Consider the following 24,964-nt stretch of genomic DNA (forward strand, 5'->3'; position numbering starts at 1 on the left):
GTCCCAGGCGGCCGGAAAACGCGCGCCAACTTCTCCCCTGCGCGCGCGTGACGCCTCACCTTTCAGGTCAAAATTCGGCCGATCCGGCCACCGATTGGGCCGGGTCTTGTGTCAAACACTATCTACACCTCGAAAGCTTTTCATAGACACCAAGAACACCAAAATCCATTGAGCGGTTTATCCAATTTTTGTTCGGGAAGTTTTAGCCCATTTCGATTTTTATGCTAGATTTCTCGCAAACCGTGAACCCCACGAGAAAACGAGAGTACCAGAGCACTCCACTCGTCGAGAGCTTCACGGCAATATAAATTTCAAAATTTTTCGATACCGTTTTTTGGTGGGTCCCATGAAACTTCGTAGTGTTTTTCCAAGCGTTAAATGAGCTTAGAAAATTCCGTAAAAATTATATACTAACCCCCGTGTTGTGGGCTTCGTGTAGGTACCTTCAATTCGCATAAATTCGATAGTTGTCTGGGTCTGTGAATTTCCAACCAAACAAAAAGGCTACCGAAAAAGTCTCGGAATTGGATCGAGATTTTGGCTACCCCACCATTGTCAGATGTTTCGAGGGCGTCCCCAGAGTCCGAATCGGCATAGGTAAAGTCGAACCTTTCTTTTTCGTAATTTCTAGTGCTTGAATGGGATTAAAAATTCATAAAATATTCGTTGTAGCTCATAAAATTATGATTCTTTTTTCATTAGCTTAGAAATATTGTTAAGGACCGCGGGGGAAAGTTTTAGAATTTTTAGAGCTTATTTGAATAGTTTTTGCAAAAAGGATCAATTATAAGGACTAAACTGTAATTTTACATATTGTAATTGATGACTGTTTGGATGGGCCCATGAGGGGCTATGTGATGTGATTGAGTTGTGGATATATGGTTTTCGGATATAGAAGTGTGTTTTAAGTCTTTTTGCAGGTTGGGTAAGTCCTAGGTATAGGGGAGACTCTGCCGTATTTTCGACACGACTGAGGGCATTTTTGATCTTTTTCTTAGTTGTATTGAGTCAAATTTATTAAATGATTGTAATAAAAATTATCAGGTGAGCCGGGACAGCCTTCCTCCTCCGTTTTCGGTTAAGTCTGTGAGTAAAATATTAATTTTAATTGTAATTTCGATATTATTATATGTTCAAGCATGCCCATGTATCACTTATAAATATGTATCTATGTAGTTAAACACTAGGCACGTTTTATGTTGCATTCATAATTGTTAAAGTGCCATGGATGTTGTTGTGGTAATTTGGAGCAATGTGCGTGAGTTGACGTGCGTGTGGTGTGGTGTTGGCTATGGACAGGATGGGTAGACACGACTTGAGATCTTCGTTAGGATCCGGTCCTTCGGGGTAGACACGACTTGAGTTCTTCGCTGGCACAGTTTGGATTAAGAGAGCTATATAGGGGATCAACTCTCATATATGTATTGTTTGACATTATCAGGTGTGTGAGTGCTCCAAATTACCTTTTTGCTATTATGATGTGAAAATATTATCGATATTGCATTTCACTCTACAGGGTGCATTAGCTTTAGATAGTTATAGAGATTATGGTTAAAATTGATATTTTACTCTCTGAGTCGAATGCTCACTCCTGTTCATTATTTTTCAGGCTACAGGAGGATTATTGTTGTGGTTAACCTGCTTTTCTCCTTCGCAGATTATTTATTAAAGTTTGTGTAATTCTAATAACTCCTATAATTTTCGTATGTGTTATAAATATTCATTTGATTTGGGTCTGTAATATAAGTACCATATTGGACCTGTAAACTTATTATTATATGCATGTATGTTGGACTGGATGAGGGAGCTGAGCTCCCATTTATTTTTATGTTGTTATAAGTATGTGGAGGGTGAGCTGAGCTCCCCAATTGATTATATATTGTGTTTATGGGTGAGAAAAAAACTCTCTGTTAAAATGTCCATTTTATGGCCGGACTCTGTCCGGTTGAATTCTTGAAATTGAGCCCAAATGGGCCTTAAAATCGGGTTGAGGAATAGTTAGACTTACTACGGGCCTCGAGGGCTTTAAGCTAACTCAGGTCCTAGTGCCAGTCCAGCCCATAGATTGGGTCATGACATTATATCTACCCATTTATTTTATTTTATTTTTTTTTATAATATTGATAAAAAATCCATGACAAGGTTACTCTCATATATATATTCTTAATATCATTTATAATAACCATTTATTTAAATGGTTCAAATGCTAGTGGATGGTGATGTGCACATATGTTATTTTCTCAATATAAGTTTAGTATATTGGTGCTGGCATTTGTTAAAAGGGTTTTTGAGTTTTATTTAGTTTCATTTTGAGTTGTGATAGAAAGATTTTTAAGTTAATATTGTTTATTAGTGATGGATTCTTATGAATGTTGGAATTTGTTTATTGTAATCAATGTTTTTATAAATTTGTTTTATAATTTTTTTACTTTTTTGTCCACAAATAATAATTATATTTAATTTTTATTTTATCTAAAATTATATACTACATTTAAAAAATCAAAGAAAATAAATATTTATATAATTTTTTAGAACTATTATAAGGTGTAATTATTCAATTTAAATAAAAATAATTAAGTAAATTATTAATATTTTTTTTATAAAAATGAGATTATTTAATTATTTTATTAATTATTGTGGATACTGAAAAAGAAATAAACTCAACAAATATGAGAGATATTCTAGACCAAAAAATGCCTTGTAAATTTCACCTTAAGTATTTTTATAATCTCCATTTAAGGAGAATAGAACGCATGATAATCTAAAGAAGTATTTACAGCTAAATACTTACATTTAAAATTTCATTTTAGTTCCTGACAATTTTTTCAATTTAAACTCAATTATCCTCAGGGTCATTTTCTAAATTATCATTTCACAATGCACCATATTCATTTTTGTTGTTCAGACGACGTCGTATTTTTCTCTATACTTCCAGCAGCTGCGAACGACAAGCAAAACCTCAACTGGGCTCGATAAATGTAGTTTCAGTGGGAGAAACACTTGCACAGAAGAGAAGAATGGGAACATCGGTGCAGGTAACGCCTCTATGCGGAGTATACAACGAGAATCCATTATCCTACTTGGTCTCCATTGATGGCTTTAATTTCCTAATCGATTGCGGCTGGAACGACCACTTCGACCCCTCTCTTCTTCAACCTCTCTCCAGGTCCCTTCCTCTCTCGCACCTCTCTCTCCATTTCAATTTCAGTTTCTGTTCGAAATCTTTGAGAACCCTAACACTGTATTATTTCAGGGTAGCTTCGACGATAGATGCAGTATTATTGTCGCATTCCGATACGCTTCATCTAGGCGCATTGCCCTATGCCATGAAACAGCTTGGCCTCTTGGCTCCGGTTTATTCTACTGAACCAGTCTACCGATTAGGTCTCCTAACCATGTATGATCACTACCTCTCTCGAAAGGTGAACCATTTTTCCCTTCTAAAGTGCCTCTCTTCATGCTCTTTTTGTTTCTCCTATTGACTTGTTTCGTCTCTGCTTTGGCAGGCTGTTTCGGAATTTGATTTGTTTACTCTGGATGATATTGATTCTGCTTTTCAGAATGTTACCAGGCTAACTTACTTTCAGAATCATCATCTTTCTGGTTTGTATTTTTCGGTGAAGGAATTAACTTTAGCTTTTAGGGTAATCATTTAAGACACAAAAAATTACGTGGCTTGCGTTACATAACAGGAAAAGGAGAGGGGATTGTGATTGCTCCTCATGTGGCTGGGCATCTCTTAGGAGGTACTATTTGGAAGATAACCAAGGATGGTGAGGATGTTGTATATGCTGTTGACTTCAATCACCGTAAAGAAAGGTGAATGCAATTGTTAGCAGATCATGAAACTGCACCTATTTGTGTTTTAATTCATCTTTATCTGAAGAAAAAGAGAAAAGCTAGTTAGTTGTCTTTTTTTTGTTCTTCTAATATTTTTATCAGGCATTTGAATGGTACTGTTCTGGAATCATTTGTCCGACCTGCTGTTCTCATAACTGATGCCTATAATGCTTTGAGTAATCAGCCTCCTAGACAGCAAAGAGACAAAGAATTTCTAGGTATTTTATCTTTGTGGTTAGCATAATTACTGTTTTTCACCATCATCAACTTTTTGATGTTGTTGAAATTGTGTGCATGTGCTCCTAGACATGGTTATACTCTCACTAATGTTTACATGGAACTTCTATAATGAAGATTCTAAATTTCTATTGCTATTTTACTGTCATTGATGTAGAGAAGACTATTTTAAAGACTCTAGAAGCGGGTGGAAATGTATTACTTCCTGTTGATAGTGCTGGGCGAGTGCTGGAGCTTATCTTAATAATGGAACAGGTTGTTTCTTCCTAGTTTTGGGTAGCCAGATTTCAATTATAATTGCCTAATTTTAATTCAAATTGCAGTTCTGGGCACAACGTCTCTTGAACTATCCAATATTCTTTCTGACATATGTTGCATCAAGTACCATTGACTATGTCAAGAGTTTCTTAGAGTGGATGAGTGATTCAATTGCAAAGTCTTTTGAAACTTCTCGTGACAATGCTTTTCTTCTGAAGTAAGTGTAATATTTTTTATTCTATCTTTTTACTCCATAAATCAAGTTGTATTCATCATCACATTCCTTTGATTTTTATCACTATAGATGTGTATGTTTGATATGATGTGCACTTACTAAACAATTTTACCAAAACTTGCAGGCATGTGACACTTCTAGTCAACAAGAGTGAACTAGACAATGCTCCAAATGGTCCAAAGGTGATTTCCTGCAATGCTCAAGATTAAATTATCTTTCTGTCTTAAACACATTAGCATTAACGAAGTTGCCTTTACATGTCTGGTTTAGGTTGTTCTAGCATCCATGGCCAGTTTGGAAGCAGGTTTTTCGCATGACATATTTGTTGAATGGGCAGCAGATGCTAAAAGCCAAGTGCTTTTCACGGAAAGAGGCCAAGTATGTTTCTTGTTTTCTACCTAGTTGTATACTTCACGCATTTTAATTTTTAAGTTAATTCTTCAGAGATTCATGTGCAAAACTGATAAATCAGTTGCCTAAAGACTGTTGTGAACCTGAAATTATTGATATGATTGATCTTATAGGATTTTGCGTATAATGCTTAAAGGTGAAAATTTAAGATTCCACTATCGTTATTCATTGAAGCTTTCAAACTGTTGATAGTGCTAGAGCTAGGTATATGATTGTTTGATTTGAATGATTTATACTTTATTGAATGGGATGATTAGCCTTATCATAATTCTTGTGGTCAAAGAAGAAAGAAATCTGAAGAAAAGAAACGGATGCATGGTTTTGCTCATTTAGATTCTTTGCCAGTTTGGCATGCATGCTAGGTGAACATTACTACTGCTTCTAGCTTCTAAGGCTCAAGGATGAAGATGTAGTTTATTTTCTGTTTTCTATGTCACAACATGTACGTGCTTACTGTTTTTCCTGTGAACACAGTTTGGCACCTTAGCTCGCATGCTTCAGGCTGATCCACCTCCAAAGGCAGTTAAAGTTACTATGTCGAGGAGGGTTCCTTTAGTCGGGGATGAGCTAATTGCTTATGAAGAAGAGCAAAAGCAATTGAAAAGGGAGGAGGAACTGAAAGCTAGTATGATCAAAGAGGAAGAATTAAAAGCATCTCATGGGCCTGATAGCAATACAGGTGATCCAATGGTCACTGATGCTAGCAATACTCTTGCTTCAGTAGAAGGTATGCTTCTAATCTTCTTCCAGTTTCTGATAAATCATCACTTCCATTTTCTTTGTTGGTTATCATTCGAAACAATATAATTATGGCGTCTTTGCATTATATCACTCCTCTAGATCACTACTAAATGGTTATACCATGCAGTAGCTGGTTCACATGGGACTGGATACCGGGACATATTAATTGATGGATTTGTTCCTCCACCCACTAGTGTTGCACCAATGTTTCCGTTCTATGAAAATACTACTGAGTGGGACGATTTTGGTGAAGTCATAAATCCTGATGACTACGTAATTAAGGATGATGACATGGACCAGGCAGCTATGCATGTAAGTTTTCAGTGTGAAACATCAGCTTCCTTGATTGTTATATCTGTGCGCTATCTTGTCAGCAACTTGCTTCATTATCTATTTCTTTTTTTGCATTTGATTCGGCTGTTCATGTGGTTCGAGGATGTGTTTTCCAGTTTAGAACTCTAGATAAAAAAACTGCCTTATATGAACCAGTGGAATGTGAGATTATGCTGTGTTAATTGTTAAAAGCAATAACTGTGATCAATTTAATTTTTAATGAATTACCCCATGTCAATGTCTATTTGCCACATTGCAAAAAAAAAAAAAAAAAAAAAGGTTGGCAATTGTTAAAATTATAGGCATGACACACATTTATGTGTGTGTATATATATAACAGAATATTGATGAAATGAACTTATAAGAGTCTAAACTGGACTAATCCTCAAATCACAAGGTATCTGTCCTCTTTAAGTGCTGTCTTGCTTGTGAAGAAGTGAGAATGGACAATTGTGAGTTTGCTTATAGTAGAGGATCTAATGTATGAAGATAATTAACAGAGATACATACTTCTTCTATTTAATCATTAAATAACAGATTAAATTCTGCTTGCAATTTTGTGCTTATGTCTTGGCTCAAGTTACCCATTGGATTTTCTATTTGAACAGGTCAACTCTCTTTTGCTTCCCTATTTTGCTATATGTTTTGCATAGATATCTCATGATGGAATGTACTCAAGTTCTGTTCTGTCTACTTAGCTGCTTTGCCCATATGAATGGTTATATATTATCTAATAGTCTATCTTTCATGTCAGGTTGGAGGAGATATTGATGGAAAACTTGATGAAGGATGTGCTAGTTTGATACTTGATACAAAGCCTTCAAAAGTTGTGTCCAATGAATTGACTGTAAGTTTGACTTCAGCCTGTTTGTAAATGCTCAAAATTGACTGGGTGCCAAAAAGGCTGTACTACTGTGTTTTTTTGCAACTTTAATCAGTAGGCCATGCTACTTTGGTTCTACCACCTGCTGCTTTGGATATTTTGAGACATCATATATATATATATATATATATATATATATATTAAACACTGAAATGGACATGGATATTTGAGTATTATCCTCCAAATATGATAAAATGATGATTGGAAAATTGCACGTAGCCTTCCATGTTCAGGGCTCATGTCTGACAACATACTTGAGTCCAAAAAAAACATAGCCTATGGCTAAAAAAGTTCTCTTCTAGTAGTAAAAGAAAATGTCTTCTATCTCAATTATATTATTAACTGCTGCAGTGGTTCTGTCATGGATCTCACAATTCATGTAATTGCAATTGTGGATGTCCCAATATAACAGGTGAATTGTAGGGTTTTCATTCTGATGTTATCAGTCACTTCTCTTCTCCTCTCCCTCTCTCTCTCTTGTGGGACTTGTTTTCACAATGGGGACAGAAACGGGACACTTTATATTTTTATCTATTTTTTGGGGGAGGGGGTGGTGGTTTTGGAAGTTGGAATGGTTTCTATAATTTCATATGGTGAATAAATATTCCTCCATAATTCCAGATAACATGGGAACTTTTTTAGATTCATAGCTTCTAATGGCTCAAAACTTTGGCTATTGTAATATATTGTTTTCTCTGGAGATTTAGATTAAATTCGATATTTCATGATTGTACTTCTAATGATTCCACTTGGATTTTGCCTCTGTTTCTTTGTTGTCCTACCACAAAAATGAAGTGGTTGGCAGATGGAGTTCTGGATATAAAACTTGTATTCTTGTTACAACAGCTTTTTGAATCATTCCTAGTTTGAACTAGTTTTATCTGTCATGAGTTTTGCAGTTTACTGAATCTGTTCTTCAATGGTGATCAGGTTCAAGTGAAGTGTTCGCTGATTTACATGGATTATGAGGGTCGTTCTGATGGACGGTCGATTAAATCAATTCTTGCCCATGTGGCTCCTCTGAAGCTTGTAAGAAGTTGTGTTTTTTTTTATTATTATTATTATTTTTATGATTATGAATGTACTGAATAGTATTTTTTATCTAAGTACTGACCATGGATATGTTTTTCCTTGGAGATGATATATTGTTGCAGAGCTTTTTTTTTTTTTGTTTTTTGTGGATGTGCAGGCTTTTGCTTGTGCTATTCTGAACACGATCATTACTTCCTCATAGACGGTACAATATACAAGTGGCCATGGGTTTGTAGCCATGGAATGCCATACAAAGAGGATATGCTACCCTGTGCCTTGAGAAATTTCTCCACAGTGTTGTGGAGGCATCTTTTATCTTATTCTTCCTTTTTGGGGAATGTCAATCATCTTTGAAATACCCTCAGTGGTTTTTGCATCCACTTCCTCATTTAGTAGATCTCTGATGATCCAGTTGTTACTATATTAAGCAAAGCACTTCACTGTGATAGTAGAGGCTTCTCTCAAACAAATAATTAACCATGTGTTCTTTATTTTCTTTCTTGCAGGTTTTGGTGCATGGATCAGCTGAGTCCACAGAACATCTAAAGCAGCATTGCTTAAAACATGTCTGTCCTCAAGTTTATGCCCCTCAAATTGAAGAGACCATTGATGTTACGTCTGATTTGTGTGCTTACAAGGTATGCTGCCAGAAAATTTGATTCCAGTCTGATCCATAATTTTCAGAGAAAGCAGGACTAATTTTCTTTAAATTTTATGAGATGAAGGTGCAATTGTCCGAGAAGCTGATGAGTAATGTGCTCTTTAAAAAGGTAGCATCTCAGTTGCTTCTACGCATCTGATACTCAACAATATATATTATCTGATAACCATTGTTTCTGATGTTGCAATTTCAGTTGGGAGATTATGAAATAGCTTGGGTGGATGCTGAGGTAGGGAGAACAGAGAGTGGCATGTTATCATTATTACCCATCACTACTTCAGCCCCCCCACATAAATCCGTTCTTGTTGGTGATTTGAGAATGGCGGATTTCAAACAGTTCCTTGCTAGCAAGGGTGTCCAGGTACTTTTTTATTTTCCTATTTCTTTTCACCACAAATTAGTCTTAGGGATTTATTTTAGAATGGTCAGATGACTGTCTTTGTTCCCCAAATGATCTACATGCCATGATCTAGAGTCCTGGCTGTAGAAAACTTTTATTGGCAAAGATCATTGAGCTTATCAAGAAAGATGTTGCTGCATTATCTTTACAGGTTGAATTTGCTGGTGGAGCATTGCGATGTGGAGAGTATGTTACTCTTCGCAAAGTTGGGAATGTAAGCCAGAAGGTGAGCTCTATTCACTTGGTGATTTTTGTCCTCTCTTTTCATTTTTACTTTGCAAGCGAACATGACAAGTGAGCCATTTTGTGATTTGTTGGTCTCCTCGTATGTTTGTTTGGGGATTTGCCTTTTTATCATACTTCTTGCATCTTTCTTTTTCTCATAGGATTTGCCTTCTTGTCCCCTTGCATCTTTTTTCTTCTTCTTAGGGCGGTGGTTCTGGCACTCAGCAAATTGTTATCGAAGGACCCTTGTGCGAAGACTACTACAAGATTCGGGAGTATCTCTATTCACAATTTTATTTGCTTTAATTGAGATTTTGTACATTGGATAGGTTTCATTTTGTTGTATAATTTTTTTCCCCAATATGGTGTAAGTTGTACCTTAAATGTATAATGCTAGTTAATTTAATTTTAGGATAAATTATCAAATTTTTGATGTTTGGCGAAATCAATTCGAAGTAAATCACTTTCTAACGAAGTGACTTCAGATAAAAATTTTAAATTCAAACAATACCTTGTTTCCTGATTTATTCCACTCTAATTTATTTTCTTTATTATCTATAAATTACATAAAATAAAAAATAATTATTCTTCCTGCCATTATCACCAAGGCAAAGGTTGATATATTCTTCTCCTTCTGGTTAATACAATTTCTTTTCCACTAAAAAAAAAAAAAGAAAATAATAATAATAATAATTGTTGGGGGCTCTGGTTAACGGGCCTCTATCGTGGATCGGAGGGTTAGGGTGAGAGATCGAGGCTTTCTTGCGTACTCTCACCTCATCTGACTCAGCGCAGAAGCTCTCGTGTCCTCTCATCTCACAATACTCTCTCTCACCATCTCTTGCTCTTGATGGCATCCTAACTGCTCCACTTCCTCTGTTCTTCTCGCTTCCGCGCCTTAAAGACTAAGGAAGAATACAAAGGAATTATAATGGTTCCTCCTCCATTGAGAGAATTCGTCGAGGGTTTTAGCTGAAGGACTGAAGAAGAAATACACCATTTTTGGCAGATTGTAATTAGCAAAGGTTGATTAATTTGTGAAGGAAGAGAAAGATGAGATTAATGTTTCTGGATTTCTTTTAATTTTGCTTTACTTATTATTTATTTTTTTGACAGGCGTGGGTCTCAATTTTTTCTACCTGTTAACGGTTTCAGATAATGGCATCCAGTCATGTGATAGCGCGTGATCAATTAATGGCTAAGATATAAAAAGGTGTTATTGAATGCAAGTATTAGGGCTGAATTAAACATTCCATCATAATTCAAGGGCCATAATGTACTTTTTGGCCCATGGAAATGGTTCTCTAATCTCTACTTTTGCAAATTGCAAGCTTCCATCTTGACTCAGGAGTGAGTCGTTTTTAAGTAACGCCCTATCTTTTTATTTCTTCTGATTCTCTGGTCCCTGATGCACAACCTCTCACTCCCTCCCTCTCTCTATCTCCCTGCATAACACACAAGCCTTCAAAACCCTAGCTATACTGCAGGCATCACTCCCTTCTCCCTTGTGATTCTCATTTTTTTTTCAAAAAAAAAAAAAAAAACCTGTTAGCTTTCTTGCTTCCTCCATTTCTTGACAGTCCGGAGGTTGAATGCAAGCTGAGTTTGTTCGAAGATCTCCGTTTGATTACTTCTGGACCACTGAAGGTGCTCTCTCACTGATTTCTTTTAGTGTTGCATTTGATACATTTCATTGATTTTAAGTTTATATTAAATTCTTTAGTTTTATGGATCTGAACTTTGTAGTAGCTGACCATTGTCTTTTCTCCCTTCTTTTTTTTTTTCCTTGATCAGTTTATTGTATTAAGCATGAAGTGTGTTAGTCAATTTATGAGCTGAAATTAAAGATAAATAATCTGTTCATTTTTTTATTATTATCTGTCAATTAACTTATTTATTTATTATAATTTAACTGCCACTAATTACTTTTTGCTGGATATTTCAATGTGATTATTATAATTTAATGATGGCTGGAGCTGGATTGTAGATTTGGAGACCGGTGAGCATATATATATATATATATATATATATATATATATAGGTCAAATGGGTGAGCATAATTCTAAGGTTTTATTTGGTTCGAATGAGTTCACTTTCTAGGAAGTAATTTAGGTATTTCTTCTGAAGTTATTTAATGGGAAGTTGTATGTTTTAGTGTTTAGTTCTCTCATTTTCACTAACTTGCTAGAAAATTATGCTATAAAATTTAATAATGCCCTTAACTTATTAACATATATTTATGTTGGGAAAATATTTTTAATGTTCCATCTCTTTTGCTCACTTATGAAGCTAACAAGGCATTAAATTGATTGTGTTGGGTTCTTCATTTTGTGAAAAAGAAAAAGAAGGTTTCAATTTTCCCCTTTCTTCACTTTATGTGCTGATAATATAAAGATCAAGAATGTACTTGAGCATATTTATCAACCTATTTTCTTGAGAATCAAGTTTGTTTATTCAATCATTGAATCCTTTTTTTTCTTGCTGTTACTTACACACTCGTGCACATTATGCATATTCGGAATCATCCATGCTATTGTACTGAATTTTAATGATCAATGTTGCAGATGTCAATCCTGCGCATTAAGAAGCAAGGTTACAGCTGCCTTGACTTGGAGACCAGAATTTACAGCTGTATGCTCATCTTGAATTCCCATTTTGCCCCCAACATTTTTCCCTACCCTTGTCAGACAAAATAACATTCAATTCTTTTACTGCTCAAAAGCTTATATTGCTTTCATTTATTAGTGTAGAACTGTAGATGCACGTAGATATTCCATAAGACCTAATGAATAACTTCTGATTCACCATAGTGAAGAAGTGATCTAACATAGGTTTTAAGGTGGCTACAGGCTACTCAGCACTTGGAGCATTGATCTTTATAATTAACTTGTTTGCTTTTGATTTGCTTTTGTCCTTTCATTCATATCATTGTCTTTAAACTTTGCTAATTTTCCCAAGGATTGTTGCTACATGTTCTGGACTTCTTTGCAGAGGCATTTTACCTGGACTGGATGGACCAGGTCAGTAAAAGATTTGCATTTATGTTTATGTAATAAATTGGTTTATTGTGATTTTTGCTGGACCCTTGTTAATTTTCGTTTTAGTTGTCTTACTGATTGTAATGTTCAAAAATAACAGTATGAGAAAGTTGAAAAGATTGGTGAAGGAACATATGGAGTAGTGTACAAGGCTCGTGATCGTGTGACCAATGAGACTATAGCTCTGAAGAAAATACGTCTGGAGCAGGAAGATGAAGGTGTTCCAAGCACCGCAATTAGAGAAATTTCTCTCTTGAAAGAGATGCAGCATGGGAACATTGTGAGGTATCTTGTACATATTGTTGGTCACATTAATCCTTGGAGCATAATTACTTCTACTCTTTAACTTTCCCTAAAGTACTTGTATTGAACAAGGATACTTGGACATGGGTATGGCACTTTGACACTTTCACTTAGTGGGAAAATATATAAAATTTTGAAAAATCGGCAGCCAAACTCCTGGCCTTATTCTTATATTGCTTGCTAGTCCCTGAGGGTAATATAGGTTGGAGATTGTATCTGACATCCCTTCTGTACGTCTTCATTTTATTTGTTTTTCATTTTCTAACTGGTTATCTTTCCAAGTATAATGCATATTGCAAATCCTCCTTTCAGCTTTTGCTGAAGTATTTAGGGTAAGACATTTGAAGTTCTTTGTATCTTTGATTGGTTTTATATGTGATTTATGTCAAAATTGATGAAAAGGAAGTGTCATGATCGTTGAGCAATTATACAAGTTCCTGTATCTGTACTGTTCTTCATCACATCAAACTTCATCTTTAAAGACTATCATAGTGGTATTTGAAGCCCCCTTGCTGATCTAGGCTATTCTGGTTGATATGAATCCTATTCCACTACCTTTTTGTTCTATTGTTAATCAACAGCAATATTTTAGTGAAACAATGTGATTGCAATTTCTTTTCATGCATCTTTCTATTTTGAAATGAGTTTTCATTGTTGACAAGACAATTTCGCTCCTTGCCCTAGGCATACTCGAGTGAGTCAGATAAAATTACTTTTGGGGTTTAGTGGAACATTTGATATAAACATCAACTACAAGCTTGTTTTCCCGGTTGCTGGAAGTTTATAGTGTAAACAGATGATCTTTCCAGGATTTGAAATGATTAAGAAAATTATTTTCAGGAATGCTATTTTTTCTAGGTTTTTATTGTTTAATTCTTAGTTTTTTTTTTCCTCACCTATTTCACCATTTTTAGGTAGTATCATCAAATATGGATACTACATACACACAAATTTATGGCACAATTTCCCAGATGCTCATTCCTACTTTGGCCACAAAATTTGATGCTGCTAACCATTATATCCTTCCCTAGCTAAATATTATGTCTTTTTATTTAATTTAATTATATTTATATCTTTAACTGTAATGCTTCCTCCCCAACTTCTCTGCCTTTATAATTGTAACAAGATATCTCATTGATGCTATGGTGACAGGTTACATGATGTGGTGCACAGTGAGAAGCGATTGTATTTGGTTTTTGAGTATCTGGACTTGGATTTGAAGAAGCACATGGATTCTTGTCCTGAATTTGCTAAGAATCCTCGTCTGATAAAAGTAAGTGAGAATTATTTCTTTATTTACTTATTTATTTATTTTTGCTTTGTAGGTTCATGCCCTCTTCCTCTTATGGCACTTTTTTTTTATTATATCTAGATGAGCACAAACAGTTGTTGGATTTGATTCACGTAATATGAAAGAACTACTGGTAGTTTTAAGAAAATCCCTGAAAATTATAGCTAATTTGGCTCTCAAGTTTATGGGCCTATCCGAGCCTTCATATGTTTTTGTGATTTTGTCTAATCCTTTTAATTTTTAGCAACTTTGTCCTGATTTTAAACTTTTATTGCAATTTTGTCCATGGTCAAAATTAAAATAAAAAAATAATGTATTGATTCTAAATAAAGTAAATAATTATTTTTCAATATTTCATTCCTATCTCATCTCCTTGGGAGTTGGGACCCCCTTACCTCTGCTAAATGGTGCAACATTAGGACCGGTCAGGGCATAGATCAAGCTGCTGAATGTACTGTTCGCATATCAGCTTTGAAGAGGGGGAGGAGATCAGCCAATTCCCAAGATGTAAGCACTCCTTCCATGCTTTTTGGTGGGAGATGGTGAAAATTTTGAAGGATTTTTCCCCCTCATTTTTATAAACCTTTTGGGTTCTTGTCTTTTTATTTTTACTTTAATTTTTTTTTTTTTTTTTTTGGCTAGGAAGGAAAATTTGGACGCTTTGCATGTGTTGTGATTGTTTGAGTTTGAAGGCTCAAGTATGATGGTGATAAATAGCAGTGATGGATAGAGAGGGAAGGGTGAGAGGAAAAGTGGGAGAGAGAGAGAGAGAGAGAGAGAGAGAGAGAGGGGAGAGGCCCGCGCCAATGGGGGTATAGGGAGAGAGGGTGGCGAGAGAGAAGGAAAACATAAAGAATTTTTTAACATTTTATTTATTTAAAGTAACATAAAATTTTTATTCAAAATTTGACCAATGGAAAAATTGCAAGAAAATTTTAAAGTTAGTAAAAAATTACTAAAATTAAAGGGATTGGACAAAATTGCAAAATAATGAAAATTGGGATTTTTTTTTTTAAATATTAAGCCTATATGTATTTGTAAACTATTTTATTTTAAAGCCTGAAAGAAACCAAGATTTGTCACTTCTACATACACCAGTTTTTTGTGCAATCTTTTGTCCTTATATTCATATGGTTGTATTATACGTTTGCCAGCCTTTTTTGTGGGTTTCTATTTATCATTATCCATTATTGCCTTTTAGGTTGGCCTGCCTGAGCATTTTTCTCTAGATGTCTTTCATTCATCTAGCTTCTGATTTCTAAGAATAATTATGACGGTGATGTTACTAATGATAAATAATTATTTGATTGTTATTATTATTATTATTATTATTATTATTATTATTATTACTTTTTGGCAGCAATTCCTTTACCAAATTCTTCGTGGCATTGCCTACTGCCATTCTCATAGAATTCTTCATCGAGATTTGAAACCACAAAATCTACTTATAGATCGCCGTACCAATGTGCTAAAGCTTGCAGATTTTGGATTGGCCAGAGCATTTGGTATTCCTGTTAGGACATTTACACATGAGGTATCAATCATACTGGCTTTAGTTTTCTTGGCATTTGGATATGTATACTTGATTAGGATTTCAGAATTGTTGCAATCTAATTCTGAGTTTTCTATCTTCAGTGTTGTTATACTGAAATTCAAGTTTGTTGTTTTCAAACTGGGAACCAAAAGCTCTAAATATTGTGAAAAGAAAGTGCAGAGCACCAAATATTGTGAAAAAAGAAGTATACATATATGTAAAAACACACACTTCTCCTGTACTATGACTAGTATAATGTTCTTTCTCTTCTCACAATCTACTGGAAAACTTTAATGAGCAAGGAATTTTAGTTGGATTTATCCAATGAAGAAAAAAAATAAAACAAAAAAAAAAAGACTCTTCATTGTCTATTTGCTTCAAATATAGCTTCTCCATCATAGGACTGCTGTGGGGCCTACACTTTGACTTGTTAAGTGATGACCCTTGCATAGTCCAGATAATCAGATACTCTAATATAGCCATTCTTGGTATTTTATTGTTTTCACTGAAATTTGTAGATCAAATGCTTGAGAACTGGACATCAGAAATTGGCATCGAGTTTCTAATGCATATGAAATATTGGCAGTGTTAGTGACTAACATTTATAATGCTTTGATGATTTCCATTTCGGGATTTTGCCGAATCATAATCTCTAGGTGGTAACACTTTGGTATAGAGCACCAGAAATTCTGCTTGGATCTCGACACTACTCAACTCCAGTTGATGTGTGGTCAGTGGGATGTATATTTTCTGAAATGGTTAACCAGCGGCCATTGTTCCCTGGGGACTCTGAGATTGATGAACTATTCAAGATTTTCAGGTGCTATATGTTCTCAAGTACTATTTGGTTTCCTTTATATTTATGATTATATTTTGCATTCAAAGTTTGGCTTGCCATGATTAATCTATTTTCTATGTTTGTCTAGCCAGCCACTCTTGGTTTCCTCCACAAGTGCTACCAAATGTGTGTTACTGAACATTCTACTGTTTGATATTGTTTTCATGTGCAGAGTCTTGGGAACTCCAAATGAAGATACATGGCCTGGGGTGACTTCTTTGCCTGACTTCAAGTCTGCCTTCCCGAAGTGGCCACCTAAGGTTTATTCTTTGCTTATGATGTTATGCAATTTTAAGTCTTTTTTTGCCTATGTTATTTTCTTGACAACTCTTATGCGTGTTTACATTGCAGGACTTGGCAACTGTAGTTCCAACTCTTGAACCAGCTGGCATTGACCTTCTTACTGTAAGTTCAGTTGTTATTGTTGTACATCATTTCTCTCTCTCTCTCTCTCTCTCTCTCTCTCTCTCTCTCTCACACTGAAAACTAGAATTGTGTTTAGATGTACTACAACTGCATGCATCAACTAATGGTTTCAAAGGGGAAGGTTGGTTTTTCTGGTGCTTGGGTTTGACCAACACTAATTTGTTGTTACTTTTATAGTTTTGAGTTTCATGTCTGTTCACTCATTATCATATGGCAGCTTTTCGTGAAGTTTAAATAAATGCCATTGTATTTGATCATTGGCGGACTGACACTTTCAAATCTGTGCTGCAATTTTTGTCCTCTCAATTGCTTATTTATGTGCTTTTAACATGCCAGAAAATGCTCTGCTTGGATCCCAGCAAAAGGATTACAGCCAGGATTGCTCTCGAGCATGAATACTTCAAGGACATTGGTTTTGTACCCTAGCACCTTTTCTTATTAGTAATACACAATATATACAAACATATCATTGTATATTGCTTGGTGGATTTTGATTTTGCGAGGAAGATGCATTTTCTCTGCTATTTGCTCTTTCAATTTTCTTAGCTTTGAACTGATTAGTTTTCGTGGAATTGTCTAGCATCTGTCGTGTCTTAAGCTCGTTATCCTTGTTAAAATGTTATCTCGTGGCCTTGTTCTCTGCTTCATTTTTGTGCTTGTTCACTGGTAACTGAAGTCGATAAAAAAGATTCCTAGCGCATGTCCTGATGGATTCCCCTTGGGACTTCTATTGATGTGATAAAAAGCCAAATACATAAAAATGTTTCTATTTTTCATAACTTTATTTTAATTTAATTTTTTAAAACTGGTCCAGTATAAAGCATCGAAAAATGAATAGATAAAAACAAAATGAAATAATGAGATAAATAAATTCGGTAATAAACAATGACTTATTTTATGTTGTTTGATTGCAGTATTAAAAATTCTTAGCAAATAGGTATGTTTGAACTTATAATAACTTTCTATTAATTTTAATTATGAGAACAATACATAAAGAATTAAAATTTTTAGTTATAAAAAATGGTCATCCATGGCCATGGTTAGTGACTAGTCTCTAACTGCCAGGGACAGCCAAATGATTAATTATATATATATATATATTAAATTCCAAAAAATATTTTTGAACATGACTGAAATTTTTTTAATTAGAAAATATTTTTTATTAACTAATTTTTTAAACATTTAATCGACTTTAAATTTTTGAGATCAATACTCAGTTGAGTATTGAAAATATTTTTTTAAAATTTATTTTTTTTGTGAAATAATAGAATTTGGATCACTAAAAAAGAATAGTATTTCCTTAATTTAATCCTCTCCATAATTTTTCGGTTTCATTATTCCAACTTTATACGTGTTGTAAAATTTGCAGATATCTATTATTTATAATCTATTTAACATTAAAAGAGAAAAAAAAAAATCATACAAGGTTGAAATCCTAAACGTTCAATCCTATCAAAATTTTATTATTGAGATTATCACTGCAGTTATGTAATTATTATAAGAACAAACTTGTAATTTAGTCGTTTGGAAATTAAAGGCAAATTGAATTGAAATACCGGGTCACTCTATAATTTTCTCGTTGAGAAGGGTGACTTGACGTCGTTTAGCGGCCAATTGGGGCATCGTCAGACCCAAAATAATCCAAATTCAAAATAAAACTCTCAATTGCTTCTTACTTGCTCTATCATTCTCACTCTTCACTACTTTCTCAATCACAGCCGGTAGGTCAACTGTCTTTCTTTGCTTCTTCAAGATCCGAAAAATGGCAATGGATACCAATGAAGAAAGAAATCCATCCTCCTATGTCTCAGAAGAGCGAGACGAAGATTATCTTCATGATGCTCAAGAGAGGAAGAAGAAGAAGAAGAAGAAGAAGAAACGATTAATATTAGAAGAAGAATCAGAATTAGAATCGGTAGAGAAGATCTTCGAGGCTAAAGAGATACCTCCGTGGCAGAATCAACTGACCTTGAGAGCCTTCGTTGTGAGCTTCATTTTGGGGGTTTTGTTCAGCTTTATAGTGATGAAACTGAATCTCACCACTGGCGTTATCCCATCCCTGAATGTCTCTGCTGGTCTCTTAGGCTTCTTCTTCGTCAAGACATGGACAAAACTTCTTCACAAGGCTGGCCTCTTAAAGCAACCATTTACCCGGCAAGAGAATACCGTCATCCAGACCTGCGTTGTCGCCACCTCCGGCATTGCCTTTAGCGGTACGTACATTAAACTTATTTTCCTTTAATATCAATTATTTTTTTTTAATTAAATCAAAATTTCATTTTCTTCGTTTAATCACAAAGCAAATATATATATATATATATATATATATATATATATATATATATATATATATTAGTAAAAAAAAAGAGATTAGAATTGCTCGAAATGATAAGTTGTACAGTTCAAGCATTGGCAAGCTGCTAGGGAACTTTCTACAAGTAACAGAAAAGGATGCCTCACAATCACATCACATCACGGGCAAAATCCTTGTCAAAAGCCCAAATTAGAAAATTGCACCTAAAACGCAACCGCTTGGGCTTTTGCGTTGCACCGCTAATGATGACGTCATCACGATTATATCAATTAATTATTAGCGCGTCAGAATGTCTCGTTCTCGTGTTCCCTCTTATACTGTCACCGTCCACCGTCCAGTAATAAGTAAAATTTACTAAAATTTCTATTTTCATATATATATATATATAGCTTATTAACGGCTTTCTAGTTTAATCTGTTCATTACAAAAATAATAATTTTTCTTTATAATATTTAATATTTTTAATTAAATCACATCTTAACCATAAGAATTTAAATTTTTAATTTTATTTCAGTTTTTATATATAATTTTATAATAAGAGGATAGTTGTGTAGTCTTCTATATAGTATGTATGCTGGGCAATAAGAGGAATGAGAAAATTGTTTTTTTTTTTTTTTAATTAATTATCAGTGATGAAATTAATTTTGACCCAAAATTTTAGGACCAAAATTAGGTCTAGCGGTAGCACGTAGTAGTCAATTAGGGCCTGTTTGGATTAACTGTTGAATCTGATGATTGTTAGTGATAACATTCTTGTTAGCTAATAGTGATAAGCGATAGTGATGATATATGTTTTATATTAAGTGTTTGGTAAAATTATATTTAGTATTCTTTGTTAATATGTGAAATGACTAATAAGGGTATATATCATATAATTTATTTTATTATTTAAATAAATATAAAATTATAAATTTATTATATTATATTATTTATTTTATTATTAAATTAAATATATAATTATTAAATTAATATATTATATAATTTATTTTAGTATTGAAATAAAAAAAAATAATTATTTTTTAAAGATAATTAAATAATTTTAAAAATATAAATAAAATAATAAAATAATTATTATTGTTAATAGAAAAATTTATAATTAATTTTAAGTTTTTAGATATAAATAAATATTTTATATTTTATGTTATTAATAAAAAATATTTTAATAAAGTTGAAATACATTAATTAAAATTATAAATAAAAAAATAAAAATATTAATAATATTAATTTTTAAGTTAAATAAAAAAAGATAATATTGTCAAAATAAAATCATATCAGCTATCAGCTGATGAGAAACAGCTCTAAAAATAGAGCTGATACAAACTGCAGCTGATGGGTATTATATCAGTTGCCCATCAACTATCAGCTCTATTCAGCTATCAGCTGCACCAAACAGATAAACCAAACACCCCCTTAGTCAATAAAGGAAAACGTTATCTGAAGTCGATGCGCGTGTAATATGAAAGCCGATGACTTTTTTCATCATACATTGTCAATTGCATTAAGAAAATAGTGTATTAAAAAAATTTTAAAATTAATAAAACTTTAATAAATCAAATAATAATAATAATTGAATTATAAAATTAAAGAAAGTTTTAAAATTAATGAATAAAAATGTAAATTATTTTCGTTTTCTACGTTTTATCCATTAAATCAATTAAATTAACTTGGATTGACATGGTTTGAAAACTTAATTTTATTATGAAATCATAAATATTTTATTAAATTTTAATCTCTAATATTGAAAGTAAATATAAAAAATCTAAAAGCATGGGATTAATTTAGGGGAACGTATTATAATTTAATTTGTATTATTTTATCCAATTATTTTAGTAATAGCAGTTAATTACTGGCCGTGGAAACAATAGTTTTGCCATTATTTGGGTGAATAATGGTTGTTGTAAACTTTAATTCATATATATATATATATATATATATGCTTTTTTTTTTTTGCTTAATCTTTTATTAATTGAGTTCCGACATCGCATAGGTTTAAATTTACAATCTTGCACATCACATCTTTGGGACATAAATCAATATCACTCGATGGTAAAGTATATGCTATTTTTATTTATAAATAAATATAGTTAAAAACTATATTAATTTATTCAAAATTATAAATAATTAATTGTAATTTAATATAACTTATTAAAATTATTATTTTATTATAATATCTTTTATTTTTAACTCGTATTAATTTCAAAATTTTTTTATTAATTTTTTAATAATTTTTTATTTAAACTTTTTTTTCTCGAAAGACAGATTTTCATTTCCAGAGAAGACTTGAGGCCCATTACAAATGTAGATGATATAATTAGATTCAAACATACAAGCAGGTCAAAACATACAAGCAGGTCAGATCAATAATCTAGATAATACAAAAACTAAACCAACATTTACAGCTCAATCTAGATAAACTAGGCCTAACCAAAAAATGCCCTGCAAGCTACCCCAACCCAGAGAACCAGGACCAGAAGCCCATAACCAATCAACCCTTATTCTCTGCTTGTCATGTATGAGCTTGAGTCGGAAACCACAGCAGCGCTGCCAACGAGCAAGGAGCATCCAATATAGGCCATTCCGGAGGAGACGATGATGACACAGAGAGAACACAAGGGAAAAACAGAAAAACCATAACCATCAACAAGACTTTCCCTTTGCAAACACCCCCAAAATGGGGCAACCAACAGAGCCCAAGCAAACTGAAGAAACTTGAGCCATCTTTATTAGTTTTGTAGATATTATCAATAAGATAATTGCTCAGTGAGTTATATATATCTTCAAGAAAAAGGAATAACATGGATTTTTGTTCATTATTTTTATATAATTTATAATATTTTTAATTAATAGAATAGTTATATTATTTTTTTAATCAATTAATTTATCATAAATTATATATTATATATAAAATTAATGTTTTGGCCGCTCATAATTTGGTAGCTAGCTCTGCCACTGTGTGTGTATGTATATATAACTTCTTTCCTACACTCGTCTCTCTCTCTTCTAAAACCGCCAGAAGCAAAGCAATAGCTGATCCTCATTTTGATCCTCATTTTGCAACATGATCGACCAAAATTAAATAACTGAGAAATTATATTGAAATAAGGGAAATGGCTTGTCTGCATTAAAGCACTATGTCCTTGTATATAAAGGACTCTAGCTCTACTGCTGTTTGTATCTAACTTCAAACAAGTTGCAGGTGGTTTTGGTAGTTACCTCTTTGGTATGAGTGAAACTGTGGCTAAACAGTCAACAGAAGCCAATGATGCACAGAACATAAAGAACCCATCACTAGGATGGATGATTGGCTTTCTTTTTGTTGTTAGCTTTCTTGGCCTCTTTTCTGTGGTGCCTCTTCGGAAGGTATATATCTTTTCTCAGTGTGTATTTGCACCACCAAATTAAACTTCAGTTTTGGTTTTTATAGTTTACTGTAAAATGTTAACATTTTCTTGGAAAAATGACGGTGAAGAATGTGTTTCCATTTAATTTTCGAAAATCCATCTCATTTTCATTAGTTAACATCTTAATCCTAATTGTATAATATATCTTGACAATGTAAACTTTGTACAAACATCGTGTATGTATAGTAATTTTTCTAGAATAATTTTTTTTTGGTAAGTCAGTGATATTCACATAAATAAATAAATGAATTGAGAAATAAATAAATAAATAAAGGAGAGAACTAATGAGACAAGCACTTGATTATGCACATTTGTGGAAAAGATAAGGCTAAAAAGCCAAGGAGTTTGCATTTATGATTTTTCTTTTGTTTTCAAAGGTATTGAATATTTTATTTTTCAGGATAATGATTATCTAATTCAAATTGATCTATCCAAGCGGTGCTGCTACTGCCCACCTTATCAATAGCTTCCACACCCCTCAAGGTGCCAAGTTAGCTAAGTAAGGATTGAACCCATTTTCCTCGTTAAGGCTGTTTCTTGCAAGATATAGTTAAAACTAAGACAATCTGGTCATTGTCTGCTTTTTCATTGCAGGAAGCAAGTAAGAGAATTGGGAAAGTTTTTATCTTTTAGCTTCTTGTGGGGTTTCTTTCAGTGGTTTTTCACTGCTGGAGATGACTGTGGATTTGTAAACTTCCCCACATTTGGTCTTAAGGCCTATCAGAACAAGTAATCTCTACTAAAAATTAAACTGCAAAAATTTTCAATAAATAAATAAACTGCAAAATTTTCTTTCTATTCCCTATATGGTTACCAAACTTGTATTCCCATAAATCTTTGTCAAGTACCAAGCCTTCATGCATTTTGACAATTCTTATTCCTTGGTTACTAGGTTTTATTTTGATTTCTCTGCTACATATGTTGGTGTTGGGATGATCTGCCCATATCTAATCAATGCATCTCTACTAGTGGGAGCAATTCTTTCATGGGGTATCATGTGGCCTCTCATAAATACTAAGAAAGGTGATTGGTACTCTGAAGAGCATAGCGCAAGCCTCCAAGGCCTGCAAGGTTACAAGGTGACAATATTCTTCTTACATAATCTAGAATGCTGAAAGATCAATATTGTTAATGCATACATAGAAAGTTGCATAATCTGTTTTTGCATCATCTTAATTCAGGTCTTCATAGCCATAGCAATGATCCTCGGTGATGGTGCCTACAACTTCTGCAAAGTCATTGGCCGTACTCTATTTGATCTGTACCAGCTCTCCAACGCTTTCTTACGATGACCAACGTCGATCAGAACTATTTCTCAGAGAGCAAATCCCATCGTGGTTCGCTGTTGGTGGCTATGTCATTGTTGCAATGATCTCTGCGATTACAGCTCCTCACATTTTCCATCAGCTTAAGTGGTACTATGTTGCAGTGATTTACATCATCGCTCCAGTTCTAGCCTTTTGTAATGCTTATGGATGTGGACTAACAGATTGGTCCCTGGTATCCACCTACGGAAAGCTAGCAATCTTCACAATTGGAGCATGGGCAGGAGCTGCTAATGGTGGGGTTCTTGCAGGTTTAGCAGCATGGCGGGTGATGATGAACATAGTATCCACAGCATCTGACCTTATGCAGGACTTCAAGACAGGTTACATGACATTAGCTTCACCAAGGTCAATGTTTGTGAGTCAAGTTATTGAAACTGCAATGGGTTGTGTCATTTCGCCCTGTGTTTTCTGGCTCTTCTACAAGGCTTTCCATGACCTTGGCCTTCCTAACTCAGAATATCCAGCTCCTTTTGCTCTTGTTTATCGAAATATGTCGATTCTAGGGGTCGAGGGGTTCTCAGCCTTGCCAAAGCACTGTCTTACGCTCTGTTACATATTCTTCGTTGCAGCTGTAGTTATCAATGGCATGAGAGACGCAGTGGGAAAGAAAAGAGCTCGGTTTATCCCTCTTCCAATGGCAATGGCGATACCCTTCTACATTGGAGGCTACTTTGCCATTGACATGTGTGTTGGGAGCTTGATGTTATACATCTGGCGGAAGATTAACAAGGCCAAGGCCGATGCATTTGGGCCTGCTGTAGCTTCTGGGGTGATTTGTGGCGATGGGATATGGACTTTGCGTAGCTCCATACTGTCCTTGGCAGGTGCTAAGCCACCACTCTGCATGAAATTTCTTTCCAAGAACCAAAATGCTAAGGTGGACGGTTTCTTAAATTCTTAGATGAAGGCTACAACTTCAATTTACTCTTTTCATTTATGTATAGTGCTTCTTTTTCATTCAAATACAATAACTAATGAAATAACTAATTATTATTATTATCATTATCATCCTCCTTTCCTGCTTTGCGACGCAAGTTTATATTTTTCTTAGCTTTGTGATTACAAGATAACAACCTTAGGTCTACTCGGCATTAGATCGTTATTGCTTCTCTTTTTCAATTTATCCCTCCGGTTATTTGGGTTATTGACGCTGGATGTGTAATAAAAAGAAACATGATTCGCGGTTTTGAAGAATATAGGAGAATGGCTTTTGCCATAAATTAGGTGCCAAAGCG

The 24,964-nt window shown here is 33.9% G+C and overlaps 2 protein-coding genes, 1 long non-coding RNA gene and 1 pseudogene across 5 annotated transcripts; 3 read left to right on the plus strand and 1 right to left on the minus strand.

The window, feature by feature from the left end:
• The first annotated feature begins 2,923 nt into the window (after positions 1-2,923).
• Positions 2,924-9,682, plus strand: LOC110673844 (cleavage and polyadenylation specificity factor subunit 2). Of its 2 annotated transcripts, none has more exons than XM_021837065.2 (18): positions 2,924-3,166; positions 3,254-3,422; positions 3,507-3,603; positions 3,693-3,819; positions 3,943-4,058; positions 4,235-4,332; positions 4,401-4,552; positions 4,695-4,752; positions 4,841-4,948; positions 5,456-5,708; positions 5,853-6,034; positions 6,810-6,902; positions 7,869-7,967; positions 8,477-8,608; positions 8,696-8,740; positions 8,825-8,992; positions 9,183-9,257; positions 9,461-9,682. In XM_021837065.2, the coding sequence occupies exons 1-18, from the start codon at positions 3,018-3,020 to the stop codon at positions 9,560-9,562; spliced, it is 2,223 nt and encodes a 740-aa protein (XP_021692757.1). In that variant the 5' UTR covers positions 2,924-3,017; the 3' UTR covers positions 9,563-9,682. The 2 variants fall into 2 exon arrangements, with proteins under 2 accessions (XP_021692757.1, XP_021692756.1); XM_021837064.2 differs by having other exon boundaries at positions 2,927-3,166; positions 5,850-6,034.
• Positions 9,683-9,922: 240 nt separating this feature from the next.
• LOC110673846 (cell division control protein 2 homolog) lies at positions 9,923-17,210 on the plus strand. Of its 2 annotated transcripts, none has more exons than XM_058153264.1 (11): positions 9,923-10,281; positions 10,373-10,903; positions 11,821-11,887; positions 12,215-12,276; positions 12,395-12,579; positions 13,750-13,870; positions 15,249-15,422; positions 16,079-16,242; positions 16,433-16,520; positions 16,612-16,665; positions 17,023-17,210. In XM_058153264.1, the coding sequence occupies exons 4-11, from the start codon at positions 12,268-12,270 to the stop codon at positions 17,110-17,112; spliced, it is 885 nt and encodes a 294-aa protein (XP_058009247.1). In that variant the 5' UTR covers positions 9,923-10,281; positions 10,373-10,903; positions 11,821-11,887; positions 12,215-12,267; the 3' UTR covers positions 17,113-17,210. The 2 variants fall into 2 exon arrangements, with proteins under 2 accessions (XP_058009247.1, XP_058009246.1); XM_058153263.1 differs by having other exon boundaries at positions 9,924-10,281; positions 12,248-12,276.
• Positions 17,211-18,209: 999 nt separating this feature from the next.
• On the minus strand, positions 18,210-18,781 carry LOC131183154 (uncharacterized). Its single transcript, XR_009151300.1, has 2 exons — positions 18,655-18,781; positions 18,210-18,517 (listed from the first exon to the last, which is right to left on the minus strand). It is a non-coding gene; the product is annotated as an uncharacterized LOC131183154 (long non-coding RNA).
• On the plus strand, positions 18,449-24,731 carry LOC110673843 (probable metal-nicotianamine transporter YSL7; annotated as a pseudogene).
• Positions 24,732-24,964: the final 233 nt, after the last annotated feature.

This window comes from Hevea brasiliensis, chromosome 9, assembly GCF_030052815.1.
Source record: "Hevea brasiliensis isolate MT/VB/25A 57/8 chromosome 9, ASM3005281v1, whole genome shotgun sequence".
Lineage (NCBI taxonomy): Eukaryota > Viridiplantae > Streptophyta > Magnoliopsida > Malpighiales > Euphorbiaceae > Hevea > Hevea brasiliensis.